This window comes from Oncorhynchus clarkii, chromosome 14 (genome assembly GCF_045791955.1).
Source record: "Oncorhynchus clarkii lewisi isolate Uvic-CL-2024 chromosome 14, UVic_Ocla_1.0, whole genome shotgun sequence".
NCBI classification, from domain to species: Eukaryota; Metazoa; Chordata; class Actinopteri; order Salmoniformes; family Salmonidae; genus Oncorhynchus; species Oncorhynchus clarkii.
The window spans coordinates 6865210-6888659 of record NC_092160.1 but is presented as its reverse complement, the minus strand read 5'-3'; the positions used below and the strand labels follow the sequence as shown (position 1 = coordinate 6888659).

The 23450-nt window shown below is 49.7% G+C and overlaps 1 protein-coding gene across 3 annotated transcripts in view; it reads right to left on the bottom strand.

Annotated features, from left to right (window-relative positions):
* Nucleotides 1–8587: 8587 nt before the first annotated feature.
* The window catches only part of LOC139366187 (protein diaphanous homolog 1-like), a 142671-nt gene continuing 127808 nt past the window's right edge, over nucleotides 8588–23450 (bottom strand). For 2 of the 3 annotated variants that reach the window (XM_071103374.1, XM_071103375.1), the window contains one exon: nucleotides 8588–10809. In XM_071103374.1, coding sequence (XP_070959475.1) covers nucleotides 10622–10809 — 188 coding nt within the window. In that variant the 3' untranslated portion in view covers nucleotides 8588–10621. Of the gene's footprint in view, nucleotides 10810–21774; nucleotides 21819–23450 lie in introns of all 3 variants that reach the window. The other variant, XM_071103376.1, reaches the window with a different exon arrangement.

Genomic DNA, 23450 nt, shown 5'->3' with positions numbered 1-23450 from the left:
GCTCAGCCTGCTGTAGAGAAAGAGAGAGCTCTTTCCCCTGCTAATAGCAGAAATAAACACTGACATCTCTGTGCACAGAACTGATCCTGTGGGATGAGCTGTGGCATTAGGATTAGGATGAATGTTCAAATCTAAATGTGTTTCTACATTTGAGAAGTGAAACAGATTTAGTTGGAGGGATGGTGGAGTGTTGAGGTTGGGGTATTCCAATCTAAATGTGTTTCTACATTTGAGAAGTAAAACAGATTTAGTTGGAGGGATGGTGGAGTGGTGAGAATTGGCTATTCTAATCTAAATGTGTTTCTACATTTGAGAAGTGAAACAGATTTAGTTGGAGGGATGGTGGAGTGGTGAGGTTCGGGTATTCCAATCTAAATGTGTTTCTACATTTGAGAAGTGAAACAGATTTAGTTGGAGGGATGGTGGAGTGGTGAGGTTGGGGTATTCCAATCTAAATGTGTTTATACATTTGAGAAGTGAAACAGATTTAGTTGAAGGGATGGTAGAGTGTTGAGGTTGGGGTATTCCAATCTAAAGCAGCAGAGGAGTCAGACAAAAGCAGTGGGATGTGGATTTGATCCTCATACAGATCTACTCATGAAAATAACTTCCTAGCTTTTAGGTTCATGCATTGTCACCCCATATCTTTTTTCATCAATATATATATTTTTTATTCAGATTTTTCAGGGGGTGCTGGAGCAGCCTCAGGACCCCTACTTCCACGGCTATGGATCACATGTTTTATGAAAGCAGGGGTGTAAAGTACTTAAAAGTATTTCCCCTTAAGTACTACTTAAGTAGTTGTTTTGGGGTATCTGTACTTTCCTTCACTCTTTCACTTTTAATTCACTACATTCCTAAAGAAAATATACTTTTTACGCCATACATTTCCCCTGACACCCAAAAGTACATTATGAATGCTTAGCAGGACAGGAAAATGGTCCAATTCGCACACTTATCAAGAGAACATCCCTGGTCATACTTACTGCCTCTGATCTGGCAGATTCACTAAACACAAATGCTTCATTTGTAAATGTTGTGCTTCTGGCCATCTGTAGAAAAAAAAAATGTTGTTTGGGTTGCTTAATTTAAGCAATTTGAAATGATTACAACTTTCACGTTTGATACTTATTAAAACCAAACACTTTTACTCAAGTAGTATTTTACTGGATCACTTTCACTTGAGTAATTTTCTATTGAGCTCTCTTTTACTCACGTATGACAATTGGGTACTTTTCCCATCACTGTATAAAAGGATATCATGCTGGTCTACATTCTACGCCCTCAGATCTAACATACTGCACAAACATTAAAAGTGCATTTTCAGAGTGCATGGATGGTATTCGCTCAAATTCAAAGCGAATGTGAATTAAATGTTCTTTGTTCCCGCACGCTCCCCGTTGAGAAAATCACGGGCTGAAAGCACTAGCGTATAATTGGGCAGCTTTTCTCCGCAGTGCAGCGCTATCAATCCCCTCGACGCAGCGTCTTTAGAAATGGACACGTCACATCATGTTAATGCATGACGAACATGTCCTCAATATATACACACACAACAACAACCCGCGGATTCCTCTTTCTTTGTATTTCTATGACAGGAAACATGCTCCACATGTGAGACGAGAGAGAGATTGTAGTTGATCTAGCCTGAGTCAGCAACGGCACCCTATTAGTGCAGTACATAGGAAATAAATTGCCAAGCAAGCCTACTTTCTTGACGTCTCTGCTGCTTATGTAAGGTGGGATATGAGGAGGAAACAGAGGGAACCTAGACTGCATTGGAGATGTCACTCAGTTTGGTGGTGGCAGAGCGAATCGGTTGACATTTGGTGGCCAGTACTAATTGTGCCTAAATTGTAGGTCTTGTAGAACCTTTTGTACAAGGAGCTGGATAATTTGATCAGAGAATACATGATGCACTGAGGCAGGAAGGGAGAGAGACACAGAACGGGTCTCTGTGCACAAACACTTTCGGACACTGCCCTCCATTCCAGGCAGGTCAGCCAAGATATTATTTTTCATCAGTCAGCACTACCCCCTTTGTCTCGCTTTCTCTGGAACGGCATCCTGCTGTAGTGGGTATTTGGAATAAGATAATGCCAAAAACAGACCCCCTTTCTTCCAGGGAGAGGAAAAAGTACAAACAAGCCCTTCTAAACAAACTCAAAGCTTCTCTCAGAATTTCAGCGAGAGAGAACTTTTGTTGGGTTTATTTGGATTTTGATTTGTAATGTTTATTTCACTTTTTGTTGATTATCCATTTCACTTGCTTTGGCTATGCAAACATGTTTCCCATGCCAATAAAGCCCTTGAATTGAACTGAACTGAGAGCGAGAGTCTGTGAGAGGTTGTTCTGAGTGGGACCTCCAAGAGAAAGAGTTATGCTGATTTCAAACTGAGCCCTGCATGCAATCTTGCTGCTCCTTAGCAGCTACAGAAAAGAAAGAGAGGGACGGAGAGAGAGATGTGGAAGGAGAAAAAGGTAAAGAAGGGGATAATGACAGGAAGAGAGGATGGATATAGGTTACAGGATAAAAATAGAGGTAGAGAGAGGAGGGAGAAAGGTGTGTTTATCCCGTTCTCCTCCTGTAGTGAGATCACATCGCCTCCATCCATTCTCCCTCCTGGGGGGTGGATATTCTCCAGTTCGTCCAGTCTGCTACCTGGAGACGGACCGACAGAACCCCCAGCCAGCCAATCACAGGCCCTGAGAACCAAGCCTCTGCGTTCTGATTGGTCCTGGGCTCAGTACAGTATCAATGCGGATGGCAATGCATCGTCAAGCCCTGGTGGACCGATCATACGCCCCCCTCTGCTTTGTCCCCAACTTCCCTTCTGTTTCTGTGCTGCAATACCCGCCCACACTCAACACCACACACAAAGAGACCCACAGACACACACCCTCCTCAAAACATCTTAGTGAGGAAGGGAAGGAGATCTTGTACTAAAGGCCAAGAAAGCCACATAAAGATACTGCAGGAGACTCCTAGCTTCTAGTAATGAGACAGTCTGGAGGAATTGAGTTCATAGCTGAAAGATTGAGACTCAAAATGGCACAGATACAATTTCATGTGGGATGAGGATGTGGTATGGAGGTAGGCACCAGGGACAGGAAAAATAAGATACATTCTTAGGAACCAGAACACACACACTTAAAACATATAAACACACACTTAAAACATATAAACACAACTTTGTCAATGGCAAACAATGAGAGGCGTTGCTGTCTATTGGTGGGTACAATGTTCAAATGCCCATACAAGATTACATTCAAATGCCCATACAAGATTACATTCAAATGCCCATACACGATTACATTCAAATGCCCATACAAGATTACATTCAAATGCCCATACAAGATTACATTCAAATACCCATACAAGATTACATTCAAATACCCATACAAGATTACATTCAAATGCCCATACAAGATTACATTCAAATGCCCATACAAGATTACATTCAAATGCCCATACAAGATTACATTCAAATACCCATACAAGATTACATTCAAATACTCATACAAGATTACATTCAAATGGTAATGACGCAACATGCAAACAGTCACAAAGCCAACGGGAGTTGTTCACCTTTAGACACACTGTAGACATTCACACACACCCAATAAAATAACACACATCACACATTCAGAGATTCCCTTGAGAACAAACATTCAGACACTCTCCATCTCTTTAATCTCTCCTTTGTCAGATGGCTAATCACTTCATCATAGGCAGCTCTTGCTCTTTTTCACTCTCTTTCTCTTTACCCTCCATCGTCTTCTCTCGGACACACACAGTTCTTTCTATAGACAAATATCATAGCTGACACACACACACTCCTCACATCAACCACACTGATTCATGTTGGTATACTCAGAGAAAACGAAGACCTCAGCAGAAGTGGGAGGATGAGGTGAGTGTGAGAGGGTTGGAGAGAGAGAGAGGGAGACAGATGGTAAAGGAATGCAGGGGGCTGCTGTATGAGGTCAGAGGTCAAGGTGGGAGTGGAGGGAGGATGGGGTCGGTCTTTGAGGAGGAAGATGGGGGGGGGATTTACCTCCGCAGTCTATCAGAATAACTACGGCTCCATACAGAGACTGGGACAAGACAGATCTAGATGAAAGGTAATCTAATCTGTAGTCTGGACATTCCCTCCTGACCCACACGCCAATCCCCCAACCTCACTGAACAACTACAGACTACTCCCAGCGCGCACATACATTTAGCGTCGCCACATTGTCCACGTCATTCCCAGAGCAAAACACACCAACAAAAAAACACTTAACCAAATGTATAAAGACAGACCGGAGAGACGACAGTTAGGCCTCATGTGGGTTGTGTCTGATTCAGATCAGATGCCGAGAGAATTACTGGACTGTTATTCCTGTCTTCAAAAGGAGAGAGGGGAAGAATGACATGCCACGGCTGAGCGCAGAGATATACAGGAAGCACAAACACACAGAGACTCGTTTACTGTTTGTCCAAAAGCACTAATCTAGTTTAATATGGCCGGCACATGTCTTTGGTCTCAACAGAGCTATAAAGGATGAAAGGGAGAGAGGGAGGTCTTGGTTAAATCAACACCCGTCTTAATGAGGGGAAAGGTGGAGGAGAGAACACTATATTATCTTCCCGGCCTTACTGAAGACAAAATGTGTCAGAGAGAACATCCTCCCCCACTCGGTCTTCCAAGTCTTCTGGGGAATGTGAAAGTCTCATCGTCAGCCACTCTTGGAGGACAGTGGAAGTTGAATGAAATAATGTTTTCCCCTCAACAGCCATTGATTGACCTGGTTATTGATTACTGTCTTATTTCACTGTAGAGCCTCCAGCCCTGCTCAATATGCCTTAACCAACCATGTTGTTCCACCTCCTACATATGCGATGACATCATCTGGTTTAAACGTCTCTAGAGACTACATCTCTCTCATCATTACTCAATGCCTAGGTTTACCTCCAATGTACTCACATCCTACTTTACCTTTGTCTGTACACCATGCCTTGAATCTATTATATCGTGCCCAGAAACCTGCTCCCTTTACTCTCTGTTCCAAACGTGCTAGACGGCCAGTTCGTATAGCATTTAGCCATACCCTTATCCTACTTCTCCTCTGTTCCTCTGGTGATGTAGAGGTTAATCCTGGTCCTGCAGTGCCTAGCTCCACTCCCATTCCCCAGGTGCTCTCATTTGTTGACTTCTGTAACCGTAAAAGCCTTGGTTTCATTAACATTAGAAGCCTACTCCCTAAGTTAGTTTTACTCACTGCTTTAGCACACTCTGCCAACCCGGACGTCTTAGCCGTGTCTGAATCCTGGCTTAGGAAAACCACCAAAAACCCTGAAATCTCCATTGCTAACTATAACATTTTCCGCCAAGATAGAACTGCCAAAGGGGGCGGTGTTGCAATCTACTGCAAAGATAGTAATACAGAACTCTGCAGGCTATCCGAGTCTGTACCAAAACAATTCGAGCTTCTACTTCTAAAAATTCACCTTTCCAGAAACAAGTCTCTCACTGTTGACACTTGCTATTGACCTCCCTCTAACCCCAGCTGTGCCCTCGATACCATATGTGAATTGATTGCCCCCCATCTATCTTCTGAGCTTGTGCTACTAGGTGACCTAAACTGGGACATGCCAGCCATCCTAAAATCCAAGCTTGATGCCCTCAATTTCACAAATGATCAATGAACCTACCAGGTACAACTCCAAATCCGTAAACACGGGCACCCTCATAGATGTCATCCTAACTAAATCGCCCTCCAAATACACCACTGCTGTTTTCAATCAAGATCTCAGCGATCACTGCCTCATTGCCTGCATCCGTAATGGGTCTGCGACCAAATGACCACCCCTCATCACTGTCAAACGCTCCCTAAAACACTTCTGCGAGCAGGCCTTTCTAATCGACCTGGCCGGGATATCCTGGAATGACATTGACCTCATCCCATCAGTAGATGATGCCTGGCTATTCTTTAAAAGTGCCTTCCTCACCATCTTAAATAAGCATGCCCCATTCAAAAAACTTAGAACTAGGAATAGATCTAGTCCTTGGTTCACTCCAGACCTGTCTGCCCTTGACCAGCACAAAAACATCCTGTGGCATGCTGCATTAGCATCGAATAGCCCCCGTGATATGCAACTTTTCAGGGAAGTTAGGAACAAATATACACAGGCAGTTAGCTTTCCTAAGGCTAGCTTTTTCAAACAGAAATTTGCATCCTGTAGTACTAACTCCAAAAAGTCCTGGGACACTGTAAAGTCCATGGAAAATAAGAGCACCTCCTCCCAGCTGCCCACTGCTCTGAGGCTAGGAAACACTGTCACCACCGATAAATCCACTATAATTGAGAATTTCAATAAGCATTTCTCTACGGCTGGCCATGCTTTCCACCTGGCTACCCCTTCCCCGGTCAACTGCCCGGCACCCTCTACAGCACTCTGCCAAAGCCCCCACAATTTCTCCTTCACCCAAATCCAGATAGCTGATGTTCTGAAAGAGCTGCAAAATCTGGACAGTGTTAACTAACCTCCAGACGAGCTTCAATGCTATACAACTCTCCTTCTGTGGCCTCCAACTGCTCTTAAATGCAAGTAAAACTAAATGCATGCTTTTCAACCGATCACTACTCTGGACGGCTCCGATTTAGAATACGTGGACTATCTAGGTGTCTGGTTAGACTGGAAACTCTCCTTCCAGACTCACATTAGGCATCTCCAGATTTAATCCAAAATTAAATCTAGAATCGGCTTCCTAGATCGCAACAAAGCATTCTTCACTCATGCTGCCAAACATACCCTCATAAAACTGACCATGCTACCGATCCTCGACTTCGGTGATGTCATCTATAAAATAGCCTCCAACACTCTACTCAACAAAGTGCCACAGTGCCATCCATTTTGTCACCAAAGCCCCATACACTACCCACCATTGCGACCTGTATGCTCTCGTTGGTTGGCCCTCGCTTCTTACTCGTCGCCAAACCCACTGGCTACAGGTTATCTACAAGTCTCTGCAAGGTAAAACCCTGCCTTATCTCAGCTCATTGGTCACAATAGCAGCACCCACCCGTAGCACGCTCCTGCAGGTAGATCTCACTGGTCACCCCCAAAGCCAATTCCTCCTTTGGTCGTCTTTCCTTCCAGTTCTCTGCTGCCAATGACTGGAACGAACTGCAAAAATCTCTGAAGCTGGAGTCTCATATCTCCCTTACTAGCTTTAAGTGCCAGCTGTCAGAGCAGCTCACAGATCACTGCACTTGTTCATAGCCCATCTGTATACAGTCCATCTACCTACCTCATCCCCATACTGTATTTATTTATCTTTCTCCTTTGCACCCCAGTATCTCTACTTGCACATTCATCTTCTGCACATCTACCATTCCCGTGTGTAATTTCTATATTGTAATTACTTCGCCACCATGGCCTATTTATTGCCTTAACTCCCTTATCTTACCTCATTTGCACTCACTGTATATATATATATATATATATATATATATATATATATATATATATATATATATATATATATATATATATATATATATACACTTCTTGTTTTCTTTTGTTCTACTGTATTATTAACTATGTTTTGTTTATTCCATGTGTAGCTCTGTGTTGTTGTATGTGTCGAATTGCTATGCTTTATCTTGGCCAGGTTGCAGTTGCAAATGAGAACTTGTTCTCAACTAGCCTACCTGGTTAAATAAAGGTGAACTTTTTATTTTTTAAAGTGGTTGACTATTTCGGTTGTATTAAACCCTCTGAACACAGGCCCCCAAACTCAACCTGGCTGGTTGAGCAGAATTCCGTATATATCTTAAGTGTCAGAGTAGGTGAGCTGTACTAGGATCAGGTCCCCCTTCTAATTAATTATGATTTAAAAAGGCAAAACTGGTCCTAGATCAGCACTCCTAAATATCAGCCTAGAGCCATAATGGCAATGGTGACTGCGGTCATCTTTTGTTGGTCAAGAGAAACCATGTCTCTCTTAGCTGATTCTTGGTGAATGACTGAGGGGGTGAGTAGATTATTGGGAATCATGACTTGAACCTGACTTAATAGTCAGACCTCTATCCTAGCACAGGCCTCAACCACTATCTCACCATTAGGGAGAGGAGTATTAAGAAACAGGTAAATCTCTCTCCCGCTTACACACGGTCTAGTGCTCGTCCAGTGAGGGTTCATTGGGATCTGTGGAACGTTGGCTGGCAGAGGTCTGTGGAAAACTCGCCAGCATACTTCAGGGACCTGGACCCACAGAAGAAACACAGCCACAACAACGGCATTTACCACAGCAGGAAAGAATGTGTATGTTGATACAGCATCGTTCTGTAAAGTCTCGGACTTTGTGTAGCTTCTGTGTTAGCGCTTCCAAATGGACTTTGTATGTGTTCTGTGATCTAGTATAGACTAGTGTTGCCCTTCCCCCGCTCTCTAAACCCTGGAGTGCAGAGATGTGTACCTCAGATGAAATTCCCACTGGCGGAGGCCCAAGGAACAGAGCTCTGTATTTGACATCATAGTGAACGGGCAGGCGCGCACAGGATAGATTCTGTTGTACAAAAGAATCCTCAGACACATTGTTATCGAAGTCATTTTAATGGTAGCAGACAGCACACACGATCATTTAATACACATTACCACAGTGACATCTCCAGAAACCAACTTTAACCTCTACTTTTAACGTCCATTAAAACAAGTGTAAAAATTCACATAGAAAACAAGCTCTTATAAAATGAAAAAAATTAAATAAAATCTAGAAAAAAATTATAAAAATCAGGCCAGAAAATGTTATTATTTTCCAGTGATGTTTTTTCAACCTTTCCTCAACGTCCTTTAAAAAGACCACTTAAATAATAGGGACAGGATCACCTGAAATGACTCATCCGCACAAGGAACGTTGTCCTACGGTCGACACGTCATACTCTTGTTTCTGGCGAACAACTACAATCTAAAGGGCTAAAATGTTTCCTCGTTGCCCCTTGGCTGCAGTTGTTAAGTCACACAGACGTTGCGGTAACGTTGGTCCTTTTTATACCGTTGAAATATACTGCAGGAAGCAACGATTATAATCACGAAACGACCGCTCAGCTCTTGATAATAACAACACGTTGTGCTTGGTTCTAGTCCAGAGACCTGTACAAACCGATCTCTGATCAGCGCTTACTGGAAAACCACAGTTACTCAAGCAGATGTTCTAACCGTTTGTGACTGACTTGAGATCAGCAGTAGGGATATGTCATGTTTGCATAGGGATTGGTATAGCATGGGTCAACTGACAGAACTGCTTATCATTCTCCTTGGATTACACCAACGTTGTGGCGGCAACATTTGCTGATGGTTACTAAATACAAACCCAGAAAGGCCAGACATTCAGCAACGGGTGTTGCAGTCTAAAGGGGCAAGCGCGCACACACACACACGCGCACACACTCGTGCGGGGACACACACTCGGGGACACACACTCGTCTCAGCATTTTTTGGGGGAAGGTCTCCAGTGTGCTGTAACTTCAGCAGAAAGACCACAGCGCTGTTTAGGAAATATAGCATTTATGATGACGGCAGACAGGCAGGCAGAACCACACAGTAATTACAGATGGCAGCGCATACCCAAGCACAAACTCACACACACACGCACGCACACAACATAGATGCACAAACAACCACTAACATCCACACACACACGTAGCTCTGGACACACACACACACAATTTCCTGCTTGTGGAGACGTCCTTTGAGAGATGCCAATAGGGCTCTATAGTCTTTATCACCGACATTGTGACTCCTCCCTGTGAATCAGAGAGAACATAAAGAGCAAGACCCGGGGAAATGAGATGAGGACTGTGGAACATGCGCGCGCGGGCGGGCGCACAAACACACTTAGACTTATCCCTTGGTCCACCCTGACCCAACACAAACTCCTATTGGACAACACGAGGGCTGACATGTGTAACTTGAAGTTGTATTGGTTGGCACTTGTTTCTTTTATAAACATACATCAAGACAAACATACAGCATATTTGACAATTACAGAGCAACATTTAACAGGTTTGAAAGCAAACCTGTGAAAAAGCAAAGCCTGTCCTATAAAACATCAGGGCCTCCACATAGGTAGGACAGTCCAACCATCCGGATTGGGGGGGGGGGGGGGTGTAGGATCCCTCCTGATAAAGTTGTGGGATTGTCTCAAGACGTACTTTAGAGAGGAGAGTAGATGGATAGATAGTGTGCGCGAGAGAGACTGATAGAGAAAGAGAGACTGAATGAGCGATAGACAGAGTGCAGTGGATGTGTGCAGATGCCGACGCTTGACCAGACACTGTACAATTATACGGCAGAGCAAGAGCCCTCCCTCAGCGTGGAAGCGACTAATAGCAAGCCAGCCTGCGAAACCCTGGGGGTGTGGTTAAGGTGAGAGCCCCGCACTCATCCATTGGCCCCTTCAGACCCAGTCTGTCCAATCCCGTGGTCCTATGAAGGAGAGTAGGAGGAAGTTGCCGCTAGACACTGATCTAAGATCAGTTTCTGTATCCCTGCCCCCATGGTTAAGGTTAGGATATGGGTATGGTAGGCTGATCCAAGATCTGTGGCTAAGGGGTAACTTTAACCCGTTTTTAACTGGACCGTGATAGGCTTTCCTCTAAGAGATCATCTAGTGACCCCGCCCCCTCTATGCTAGGCTCCTCCTTCTGTTCGGCCTTGGTCTTCTTATTGAGCGGTTTGCTGAAGGAGGGCGGGGTGTCCTCCTTCATCAACTCTTTGGCCAGGATGTTCGTTACTGCATGACCAGCTCTCCGGTTGGCTGAAAAGAGAGAGAGAGAGAGAGGTCAGACAAGTCAGAGTTGGTCATCTGGCGTTAACAGACATGCGACAGACAGGGATAGTTGAGACGGGTCAGGTCCATTCAGGATGCAGTTCAGTACAGGGTAAAGACAACACGGCCAAACCAAACCTCTCACTGCAAACATCAACCAGGCGACGTCCCAAATGGCACCCGATCCCCTGTATAGTGCACTACTTTTGACAAAGGGGTTATGGGGATCTAATCAAAAGTAGTGCATTATGTAGGGAATAGGGTGCCACTTGGGATGTAAACGCTGAGAGAGAAGTGACTGACTCACCACAGGCCAGGGTAGGCTGTCTGGAGGAATACCTACTGTCTGCTGATTGGTCAACAGTACACACACATGCACAAGCATGTATTCTCAATGGTGATCAGGAGAAAGAACAAAATGCACACACACGAGACACATGCACGTATGCATGCACACACAGCAGTGGCGTTAATGTGAGCAAGGATTAGTGTGTGTGTGTGTGTGTGTGTGTGTGTGTGTGTGTGTGTGTGTGTAGAGAACCCTTCACTACATGTGTCAGATAACTACCACACCCCATGATCTTGCTGGCACAGAGAGACAGACGGATAGGAAGTGGAGGAAGGAACAGAGGATTGGAGGTTGTTAGGAGGACAGGGGGGTGGGAGGTAAGAGAGAGAAGCAGGAAGGAACAGAGGATTGGAGGTTGTGAGGAGGACAGGGGGGTGGGAGGGAAGAGAGAGAAGCAGGAAGGAACAGAGGATTGGAAGCTGTGAGAAGGGGAGGGTCAGGAAGGAAAAGAGGAGGGTTGAAGGCTGTGAGGAGGGGAGAGGGGGGCCAGGAAGGAAAAGAGGAGGATGGAAGGCTGTGAGGAGGGGAGAGGGGGGGCAGGAAGGAAAAGAGGAGGATTGAAGGCTGTGAGGAGGGGGGGGCAGGAAGGAAAATAGGAGTATTGAAGGCTGTGAGGAGGGGAGGGGGGGGCAGGAAGGAAAAGAGGAGGATTGAAGGCTGTGAGGAGGGGAGGGCAGGAAGGAAAAGAGGAGGGTTGAAGGCTGTGAGGAGGGGGGAGCAGGAAGGAAAAGAGGAGGCTTGAAGGCTGTGAGGAGGGGAGAGGGGGGGCAGGAAGGAACAGAGGATTGGAGGTTGTGAGGAGGACAGGGGGGTGGGAGGGAAGAGAGAGAAGCAGGAAGGAACAGAGGATTGGAAGCTGTGAGGAGGGGATGGGGGGGAAGGAAGGAACAGAGGAGGATTGGAAGCTGTGAGGAGGGGAGGGTCATGAAGGAAAAGAGGAGGATTTAAGGCTGTGAGGAGGGGAGAGGGGTGGCAGGAAGGAAAAGAGGAGGATTGAAGGCTGTGAGGAGGGGAGGCAGGAAGGAAAAGAGGAGGATTGAAGGCTGTGAGGAGGGGAGAGGGGGGGCAGGAAAGAAAAGAGGAGGATTTAAGGCTGTGAGGAGGGGAGAGGGGGGGCAGGAAAGAAAAGAGGAGGATTTAAGGCTGTGAGGAGGGGAGAGGGGGGGCAGGAAGGAAAAGAGGAGGATGGAAGGCTGTGAGGAGGGGGGAGGGGGCCAGGAAGGAAAAGAGGAGGATTGAAGGCTGTGAGGAGGGGGGAGCAGGAAGGAAAAGAGGAGGCTTGAAGGCTGTGAGGAGGGGAGAGGGGGGGCAGGAAGGAACAGAGGATTGGAGGTTGTGAGGAGGACAGGGGGGTGGGAGGGAAGAGAGAGAAGCAGGAAGGAACAGAGGATTGGAAGCTGTGAGGAGGGGATGGGGGGGAAGGAAGGAAGGAAGGAACAGAGGAGGATTGGAAGCTGTGAGGAGGGGAGGGTCATGAAGGAAAAGAGGAGGATTTAAGGCTGTGAGGAGGGGAGAGGGGGGGCAGGAAGGAAAAGAGGAGGATTGAAGCCTGTGAGGAGGGGAGGCAGGAAGGAAAAGAGGAGGATTGAAGGCTGTGAGGAGGGGAAGGAAGGAAAAGAGGAGGTTTGAAGGCTGTGAGGAGGGGAGGGGGGCAGGAAGGAAAAGAGGAGGATTTAAGGCTGTGAGGAGGGGAGGGGGGCAGGAAGGAAAAGAGGAGGATTTAAGGCTGTGAGGAGGGGAGAGGGGGGGCAGGAAAGAAAAGAGGAGGATTTAAGGCTGTGAGGAGGGGAGAGGGGGGGCAGGAAGAAAAAGAGGAGGATTGAAGGATGTGAGGAGGGGAGGGGGGGGGCAGGAAGGAAAAGAGGAGGTTTGAAGGCTGTGAGGAGGGGAGAGGGGGGCCAGGAAGGAAAAGAGGAGGATGGAAGGCTGTGAGGAGGGGAGAGGGGGGGCAGGAAGGAAAAGAGGAGGCTTGAAGACTGTGAGGAGGGGAGAGGGGGGGCAGGAAGGAAAAGAGGAGGATTGAAGGCTGTGAGGAGGGGGGGGGGGGGGGCAGGAAGGAAAATAGGAGTATTGAAGGCTGTGAGGAGGGGAGGGGGGGGCAGGAAGGAAAAGAGGAGGATTGAAGGCTGTGAGGAGGGGAGGGCAGGAAGGAAAAGAGGAGGATTTAAGGCTGTGAGGAGGGGAGGGGGGCAGGAAGGAAAAGAGGAGGATTTAAGGCTGTGAGGAGGGGAGAGGGGGGGCAGGAAGGAAAAGAGGAGGATGGAAGGCTGTGAGGAGGGGAGAGGGGGGGCAGGAAGGAAAAGAGGAGGATTGAAGGCTGTGAGGAGGGGAGAGGGGGGGCAGGAAGGAACAGAGGATTGGAGGTTGTGAGGAGGACAGGGGGGTGGGAGGGAAGAGAGAGAAGCAGGAAGGAACAGAGGATTGGAAGCTGTGAGGAGGGGATGGGGGGGAAGGAAGGAAGGAAGGAACAGAGGAGGATTGGAAGCTGTGAGGAGGGGAGGGTCATGAAGGAAAAGAGGAGGATTTAAGGCTGTGAGGAGGGGAGAGGGGGGGCAGGAAGGAAAAGAGGAGGATTGAAGCCTGTGAGGAGGGGAGGCAGGAAGGAAAAGAGGAGGATTGAAGGCTGTGAGGAGGGGAAGGAAGGAAAAGAGGAGGTTTGAAGGCTGTGAGGAGGGGAGGGGGGCAGGAAGGAAAAGAGGAGGATTTAAGGCTGTGAGGAGGGGAGGGGGGCAGGAAGGAAAAGAGGAGGATTTAAGGCTGTGAGGAGGGGAGAGGGGGGGCAGGAAAGAAAAGAGGAGGATTTAAGGCTGTGAGGAGGGGAGAGGGGGGGCAGGAAGAAAAAGAGGAGGATTGAAGGATGTGAGGAGGGGAGGGGGGGGGCAGGAAGGAAAAGAGGAGGTTTGAAGGCTGTGAGGAGGGGAGAGGGGGGCCAGGAAGGAAAAGAGGAGGATGGAAGGCTGTGAGGAGGGGAGAGGGGGGGCAGGAAGGAAAAGAGGAGGCTTGAAGACTGTGAGGAGGGGAGAGGGGGGGCAGGAAGGAAAAGAGGAGGATTGAAGGCTGTGAGGAGGGGGGGGGGGGGGGCAGGAAGGAAAATAGGAGTATTGAAGGCTGTGAGGAGGGGAGGGGGGGGCAGGAAGGAAAAGAGGAGGATTGAAGGCTGTGAGGAGGGGAGGGCAGGAAGGAAAAGAGGAGGATTTAAGGCTGTGAGGAGGGGAGGGGGGCAGGAAGGAAAAGAGGAGGATTTAAGGCTGTGAGGAGGGGAGAGGGGGGGCAGGAAGGAAAAGAGGAGGATGGAAGGCTGTGAGGAGGGGAGAGGGGGGGCAGGAAGGAAAAGAGGAGGATTGAAGGCTGTGAGGAGGGGAGAGGGGGGGCAGGAAGGAAAAGAGGAGGTTTGAAGGCTGTGAGGAGGGGGGGGCAGGAAGGAAAAGAGGAGGATTGAAGGCTGTGAGGAGGGGGGAGGGGGGGCAGGAAGGAAAAGAGGAGGATGGAAGGCTGTGAGGAGGGGGGAGCAGGAAGGAAAAGAGGAGGCTTGAAGGCTGTGAGGAGGGGAGAGGGGGGGCAGGAAGGAACAGAGGATTGGAGTTTGTGAGGAGGACAGGGGGGTGGGAGGGAAGAGAGAGAAGCAGGAAGGAACAGAGGATTGGAAGCTGTGAGGAGGGGATGGGGGGGAAGGAAGGAAAAGAGGAGGCTTGAAGGCTGTGAGGAGGGGAGGCAGGAAGGAAAAGAGGAGGATTTAAGGCTGTGAGGAGGAGAAGGAAGGAAAAGAGGAGGATTGGAAGCTGTGAGGAGGGGAGGATCATGAAGGAAAAGAGGAGGATTTAAGGCTGTGAGGAGGGGAGAGGGGGGGCAGGAAGGAAAAGAGGAGGGTTGAAGGCTGTGAGGAGGGGAGAGGGGGGCAGGAAGGAAAAGAGGAGGATTGAAGGCTGTGAGGAGGAGAGGCAGGAAGGAAAACAGGAGGATTTAAGGCTGTGAGGAGGGGAAGGAAGGAAAAGAGGAGGTTTGAAGGCTGTGAGGAGGGGAGGGGGGCAGGAAGGAAAAGAGGAGGATTTAAGGCTGTGAGGAGGGGAGGGGGGCAGGAAGGAAAAGAGGAGGATTTAAGGCTGTGAGGAGGGGAGAGGGGGGGCAGGAAAGAAAAGAGGAGGATTTAAGGCTGTGAGGAGGGGAGAGGGGGGGCAGGAAGAAAAAGAGGAGGATTGAAGGATGTGAGGAGGGGAGGGGGGGGGCAGGAAGGAAAAGAGGAGGATGGAAGGCTGTGAGGAGGGGGGAGCAGGAAGGAAAAGAGGAGGCTTGAAGGCTGTGAGGAGGGGAGGGGGGCAGGAAGGAAAAGAGGAGGATTTAAGGCTGTGAGGAGGGGAGAGGGGGGGCAGGAAAGAAAAGAGGAGGATTTAAGGCTGTGAGGAGGGGAGAGGGGGGGCAGGAAGAAAAAGAGGAGGATTGAAGGATGTGAGGAGGGGAGGGGGGGGGGGCAGGAAGGAAAAGAGGAGGTTTGAAGGCTGTGAGGAGGGGAGAGGGGGGTCAGGAAGGAAAAGAGGAGGATGGAAGGCTGTGAGGAGGGGAGAGGGGGGGCAGGAAGAAAAAGAGGAGGATTGAAGACTGTGAGGAGGGGAGAGGGGGGGCAGGAAGGAAAGGATGAGGATTGAAGGCTGTGAGGAGGGGGGGGGGGGGCAGGAAGGAAAATAGGAGTATTGAAGGCTGTGAGGAGGGGAGGGGGGGGCAGGAAGGAAAATAGGAGGATTGAAGGCTGTGAGGAGGGGAGGGCAGGAAGGAAAAGAGGAGGATTGAAGGCTGTGAGGAGGGGGAGGGGAGGCAGGAAGGAAAAGAGGAGGATGGAAGGCTGTGAGGAGGGGGGAGCAGGCAGGAAAAGAGGAGGCTTGAAGGCTGTGAGGAGGGGAGAGGGGGGGCAGGAAGGAACAGAGGATTGGAGTTTGTGAGGAGGACAGGGGGGTGGGAGGGAAGAGAGAGAAGCAGGAAGGAACAGAGGATTGGAAGCTGTGAGGAGGGGATTGGGGGGGAAGGAAGGAAAAGAGGAGGATTGAAGGCTGTGAGGAGGAGAAGGAAGGAAAAGAGGAGGATTGGAAGCTGTGAGGAGGGGAGGGTCATGAAGGAAAAGAGGAGGATTTAAGGCTGTGAGGAGGGGAGAGGGGGGGCAGGAAGGAAAAGAGGAGGATTGAAGGCTGTGAGGAGGGGAGGCAGGAAGGAAAACAGGAGGATTTAAGGCTGTGAGGAGGGGAAGGAAGGAAAAGAGGAGGTTTGAAGGCTGTGAGGAGGGGAGGGGGGCAGGAAGGAAAAGAGGAGGATTTAAGGCTGTGAGGAGGGGAGGGGGGCAGGAAGGAAAAGAGGAGGATTTAAGGCTGTGAGGAGGGGAGGGGGGCAGGAAGGAAAAGAGGAGGATTTAAGGCTGTGAGGAGGGGAGAGGGGGGGCAGGAAAGAAAAGAGGAGGATTTAAGGCTGTGAGGAGGGGAGAGGGGGGGCAGGAAGAAAAAGAGGAGGATTGAAGGGTGTGAGGAGGGGAGGGGGGGGGGCAGGAAGGAAAAGAGGAGGTTTGAAGGCTGTGAGGAGGGGAGAGGGGGGCCAGGAAGGAAAAGAGGAGGATGGAAGGCTGTGAGGAGGGGAGAGGGGGGGCAGGAAGGAAAAGAGGAGGATTGAAGGCTGTGAGGAGGGGAGAGGGGGGGCAGGAAGGAAAAGAGGAGGATTGAAGGCTGTGAGGAGGGGAGAGGGGGGGGCAGGAAGGAAAATAGGAGTATTGAAGGCTGTGATGAGGGGAGGGGGGGGCAGGAAGGAAAAGAGGAGGATTGAAGGCTGTGAGGAGGGGAGGGCAGGAAGGAAAAGAGGAGGATTGAAGGCTGTGAGGAGGGGGGAGGGGGGGCAGGAAGGAAAAGAGGAGGATGGAAGGCTGTGAGGAGGGGGGAGCAGGAAGGAAAAGAGGAGGCTTGAAGGCTGTGAGGAGGGGAGAGGGGGGGCAGGAAGGAACAGAGGATTGGAGTTTGTGAGGAGGACAGGGGGGTGGGAGGGAAGAGAGAGAAGCAGGAAGGAACAGAGGATTGGAAGCTGTGAGGAGGGGATGGGGGGGGAAGGAAGGAAAAGAGGAGGATTGAAGGCTGTGAGGAGGGGAGGCAGGAAGGAAAAGAGGAGGATTTAAGGCTGTGAGGAGGAGAAGGAAGGAAAAGAGGAGGATTGGAAGCTGTGAGGAGGGGAGGGTCATGAAGGAAAAGAGGAGGATTTACGGCTGTGAGGAGGGGAGAGGGGGGGCAGGAAGGAAAAGAGGAGGATTGAAGGCTGTGAGGAGGGGAGGCAGGAAGGAAAACAGGAGGATTTAAGGCTGTGAGGAGGGGAAGGAAGGAAAAGAGGAGGTTTGAAGGCTGTGAGGAGGGGAGGGGGGCAGGAAGGAAAAGAGGAGGATTTAAGGCTGTGAGGAGGGGAGGGGGGCAGGAAGGAAAAGAGGAGGATTTAAGGCTGTGAGGAGGGGAGAGGGGGGGCAGGAAAGAAAAGAGGAGGATTTAAGGCTGTGAGGAGGGGAGAGGGGGGGCAGGAAGAAAAAGAGGAGGATTGAAGGATGTGAGGAGGGGAGGGGGGGGGGCAGGAAGGAAAAGAGGAGGTTTGAAGGTTGTGAGGAGGGGAGAGGGGGGGCAGGAAGGAAAAGAAGAGGATGGAAGGCTGTGAGGAGGGGAGAGGGGGGGCAGGAAGGAAACGAGGAGTATTGAAGGCTGTGAGGAGGGGGGAGCAGGAAGGAACAGAGAAGGATTGGAAGCTGTGAGGAGGGGAGAGTGGGGGCAGGAAGGAAAAGAGGAGGATGGAAGGCTGTGAGGAGGGGAGAGGGGGGGCAGGAAGGAAAAGAGGAGGATGGAAGGCTGTGAGGAGGGGAGAGGGGGGGCAGGAAGGAAAAGAGGAGGATGGAAGGCTGTGAGGAGGGGAGAGGGGGCCAGGAAGGAAAAGAGGAGGATTGAAGGCTGTGATGAGGGGAGAGGGGGGGCAGGAAGGAAAAGAGGAGGATGGAAGGCTGTGAGGAGGGGGGACAGGAAGGAAAAGAGGAGGATGGAAGGCTGTGAGGAGGGGGGAGCAGGAAGGAAAAGAGGAGGATGGAAGGCTGTGAGGAGGGGAGAGGGGGGGCAGGAAGGAAAAGAGGAGGATGGAAGGCTGTGAGGAGGGGAGAGGGGGGACAGGAAGGAAAAGAGGAGGATGGAAGGCTGTGAGGAGGGGGGAGCAGGAAGGAAAAGAGGAGGATGGAAGGCTGTGAGGAGGGGAGAGGGGGGGCAGGAAGGAAAAGAGGAGGATGGAAGGCTGTGAGGAGGGGAGAGGGGGGCAGGAAGGAAAAGAGGAGGATTGAAGGCTGTGAGAAGGAGGGATGTAGGAGGGAGGAGAGAGGAGAAGGAAGGATCATAGGATTGGAGGCTGTGAGGAGGAGGGGGGAGCAGGGAGGAACAGAGGGGTATAAAGAGACAGGAGAGGGGTATAAAGAGACAGGAGAGGGGTTTAAAGAGACAGGAGAGGGGTTTAAAGAGACAGGAGAGGGGTTTAAAGAGACAGGAGAGGGGTATAAAGAGGAGAGGGGTATGAAGAGACAGGAGAGGGGTATGAAGAGACAGGAGAGGGGTATAAAGAGACAGGAGAGGGGTTTAAAGAGACAGGAGAGGGGTTTAAAGAGACAGGAGAGGGGTTTAAAGAGACAGGAGAGGGGTATAAAAAGGAGAGGGGTATGAAGAGACAGGAGAGGGGTATGAAGAGACAGGAGAGGGGTATGAAGAGACAGGAGAGGGGTATGAAGAGACAGGAGAGGGGTATGAAGAGACAGGAGAGGGGTATAAAGAGACAGGAGATGGGTATAAAGAGACAGGAGAGGGGTATAAAGAGACAGGAGAGGGGTATAAAGAGACAGGAGAGGGGTATAAAGAGACAGGAGAGGGGTATGAAGAGACAGGAGAGGGGTATGAAGAGACAGGAGAGGGGTATAAAGAGACAGGAGAGGTGTATAAAGAGACAGGAGAGGTGTATAAAGAGACAGGAGAGGTGTATAAAGAGACAGGAGAGGGGTATAGAGAGACAGGAGAGGTGTATAAAGAGACAGGAGAGGGGTATAGAGAGACAGGAGAGGTGTATAAAGAGACAGGAGAGGTGTATAAAGAGACAGGAGAGGGGTATAGAGAGACAGGAGAGGGGTATAGAGAGACAGGAGAGGGGTATAGAGAGACAGGAGAGGGGTATGAAGAGACAGGAGAGGGGTATAGAGAGACAGGAGAGGGGTATAGAGAGACAGGAGAGGGGTATAGAGAGACAGGAGAGGTGTATAAAGAGACAGGAGAGGGGTATAGAGAGACAGGAGAGGGGTATAGAGAGACAGGAGAGGGGTATAGAGAGACAGGAGAGGGGTATAGAGAGACAGGAGAGGGGTATAGAGAGACAGGAGAGGGGTATAGAGAGACAGGAGAGGGGTATAGAGAGACAGGAGAGGGGTATAGAGAGACAGGAGAGGGGTATAGAGAGACAGGAGAGGGGTATAGAGAGACAGGAGAGGGGTATAGAGAGACAGGAGAGGGGTATAGAGAGACAGGAGAGGGGTATAGAGAGACAGGAGAGGGGTATAGAGAGACAGGAGAGGGGTATAGAGAGACAGGAGAGGGGTATAGAGAGACAGGAGAGGGGTATAGAGAGACAGGAGAGGGGTATAGAGAGACAGGAGAGAGACAGGAGAGGGGTATAGAGAGACAGGAGAGGGGTATAGAGAGACAGGAGAGGGGTATAGAGAGACAGGAGAGGGGTATAGAGAGACAGGAGAGGGGTATAGAGAGACAGGAGAGGGGTATAGAGAGACAGGAGAGGGGTATAGAGAGACAGGAGAGGGGTATAGAGAGACAGGAGAGGGGTATAGAGAGACAGGAGAGGGGTATAGAGAGACAGGAGAGGGGTATAGAGAGACAGGAGAGGGGTATAGAGAGACAGGAGAGGGGTATAGAGAGACAGGAGAGGTGTATAGAGAGAGAGGAGAGGGGTATAGAGAGAGAGGAGAGGGGTATAGAGAGACAGGAGAGGGGTATAGAGAGACAGGAGAGGGGTATAGAGAGACAGGAGAGGGGTATAGAGAGACAGGAGAGGGGTATAGAGAGACAGGAGAGGTGTATAGAGAGAGAGGAGAGGGGTATAGAGAGACAGGAGAGGGGTATAGAGAGACAGGAGAGGTGTATAGAGAGAGAGGAGAGGGGTATAGAGAGACAGGAGAGGGGTATAGAGAGACAGGAGAGGGGTATAGAGAGACAGGAGAGGGGTATAGAGAGAGAGGAGAGGGGTATAGAGAGACAGGAGAGGGGTATAGAGAGAGAGGAGAGGGGTATAGAGAGACAGGAGAGGGGTATAGAGAGAGAGGAGAGGGGTATAGAGAGACAGGAGAGGGGTATAGAGAGACAGGAGAGGGGTATAGAGAGACAGGAGAGGTGTATAGAGAGAGAGGAGAGGGGTATAGAGAGACAGGAGAGGGGTATAGAGAGACAGGAGAGGGGTATAAAGAGACAGGAGAGGGGTATAGAGAGACAGGAGAGGGGTATAAAGAGACAGGAGAGGGGTATAGAGAGACAGGAGAGGGGTATAGAGAGAGAGGAGAGGGGTATAGAGAGACAGGAGAGGGGTATAGAGAGAGAGGAGAGGTGTATAGAGAGACAGGAGAGGGGTATAGAGAGACAGGAGAGGGGTATAGAGAGACAGGAGAGGGGTATAGAGAGACAGGAGAGGGGTATAGAGAGAGAGGAGAGGGGTATAGAGAGACAGGAGAGGGGTATAGAGAGACAGGAGAGGGGTATAGAGAGACAGGAGAGGGGTATAGAGAGACAGGAGAGGGGTATAGAGAGACAGGAGAGGGGTATAGAGAGAGAGGAGAGGGGTATAAAGAGACAGGAGAGGTGTATAAAGAGACAGGAGAGGGGTATAGAGAGACAGGAGAGGGGTATAGAGAGACAGGAGAGGGGTATAGAGAGACAGGAGAGGGGTATGAAGAGACAGGAGAGGGGTATAGAGAGACAGGAGAGGGGTATAGAGAGAGAGGATGTGAGGAGAGGACCACATAGAAACAAAAGAAAGGATGTGACACATAACCAGAGACTCAGGAATACACAGAAGAGTGAGAGCAGTGAAACCACTATATGAGAGAGAGCCAGAGAGAAGAGAGAGAGAACGAGATAGAGTGTGACAGATTGATAAACGTGTCACATTGTCCACAGGGAACATTCTAGCCTTTTCTCCCTCCTCTCCAGCATTTGGCGGACAGCTGTGCTAAAGCGGCCATTTAGAATGATATAGATCAGTGGGGGATTGTCGGTGTGTGTACTTGTGTATCAGAATTAAGAGCCATTAATCCTCAAGCAACACCTGCTGCAAAATAACTGTTTGTTAACAGCAGTACATGTTGTACACTGTACGTGTGTGTGTGTGTGACATGAGGACCGAGCAGCGAGATGCAGTAGTGGGTTCTGGAGTTGACCTAGAATGAAGGTGGCAGTTAGTTCGACTCTGGTCATAGATGCAAACAGGCACACACACACACGCAAATGCATGAACCATGGCTGTTAACCACATTACAACACACATTCACATGGTTCTGTTGACACACACACACGGGTTACCGAGCAGGTCTCCAGCACTAGCTGTGACAGGGACAGCACTGAGTCTGGGGAGGAAGAGGAGGAGGAGAGAGCGAGAGGAGGAGAAAGAGTGAGGAGGAGAGAGAGGAATATGGAGAGATACATTAGAGGTTACGCAACTCAGTTCCTTTCACTTGTTCAGTGCTGGGGTTTACAGAGCTTCATCCCTGCTGACGAACACAGGCAGCTGTGGCTTTAAATTAGCACCTCGCTCTCATCTACCCCAGGGTGTTCAGAACAGAGATCTAACACACTAATTAGACATTATGCAAATTACCCGATAGTGTGCGCGAGCGAGGTGCAGAGCCCGTCCCAAAAACCCAACACAAGAATAACTTAAAAGGGCTGTCAACGCTCCTCTTCTCACACTCAAGTTGAAGAACAAAAAGAAAAAAGAAAGTTGGGCTGAAGTATCACTGCAGTTCAGGGGCACAGCGAGCGAGAGAGGTGTCAAACTTTAAATAAGAGAGGAGGATTCTGAAAAAAGACTAAGTATTGATGACACTAATCAGAGAATCAGGGCGAGGACACTGGTTTGGGGGCCGGAGAATCAGGGCGAGGACACTGGTTTGGGGGGTCGGAGAATCAGGGCGAGGACACTGGTTTGGGGGGTCGGAAAATCAGGGCGAGGACACTGGTTTTGGGGGCCGGAGAATCAGGGCGAGGACACTGTTTTGGGGGCCGGAGAATCAGGGCGAGGACACTGGTTTGGGGGCCGGAGAATCAGGGCGAGGACACTGGTTTGGGGGTCGGAGAATCAGGGCGAGGAAACTGGTTTGGGGGGGTCGGAGAATCAGGGTGAAGACACTGGTTTGGGGGTCGGAGAATCAGGGTGAGGAAACTGGTTTGGGGGCCGGAGAATCAGGGTGAAGACACTGGTTTGGGGGCCGGAGAATCAGGGTGAGGAAACTGGTTTGGGGGTCGGAGAATCAGGGTGAGGAAACTGGTTTGGGGGCCGGAGAATCAGGGTGAAGACACTGGTTTGGGGGCCGGAGAATCAGGGTGAGGAAACTGGTTTGGGGGTCGGAGAATCAGGGTGAGGAAACTGGTTTGGGGGCCGGAAAATCAGGGTGAGGAAACTGGTTTGGGGGCCGGAGAATCAGGGTGAAGACACTGGTTTGGGGGTCGGAGAATCAGGGTGAAGACACTGGTTTGGGGGTCGGAGAATCAGGGTCAATCAATTTGAGTTATGTTAGTAACAGAGCATGCTGTCAGAACAGCAGATACATTTGTAATTGATCATGAACATGTTCATTTTGTGCCGATATCAACCTAAACCTTTAACCCGTATTTCAGAGTGAATGATTGATGAATGATCATATTGGCTTATGTTTTTCTCCTCCATTGTGTGTAACTGGTTCTTCAGTCAGAGTTGAGAGGCGAACCTGTTCCCTTCCCACCAGGAAACGACATGTCTAGACCAGAACCCAGCACAATGCCTCACAACATGCTGCCTGTGATTACCTTCGTATAGAACCGTGTGTATGTGTGGGACAGGGGAAACGGGGACACAGACAGGGTGGTGAAAAGATCATCTGTTACACATTACACAGGAGTCTTCATAATTACTGCCCGATGAGGAAGTGAAACGTATAAACAGGGCCGGTAAGTGTGTGTTTCATTGTTTGTGTCTGCAGATGTGCTGGGGAGTGTGATTA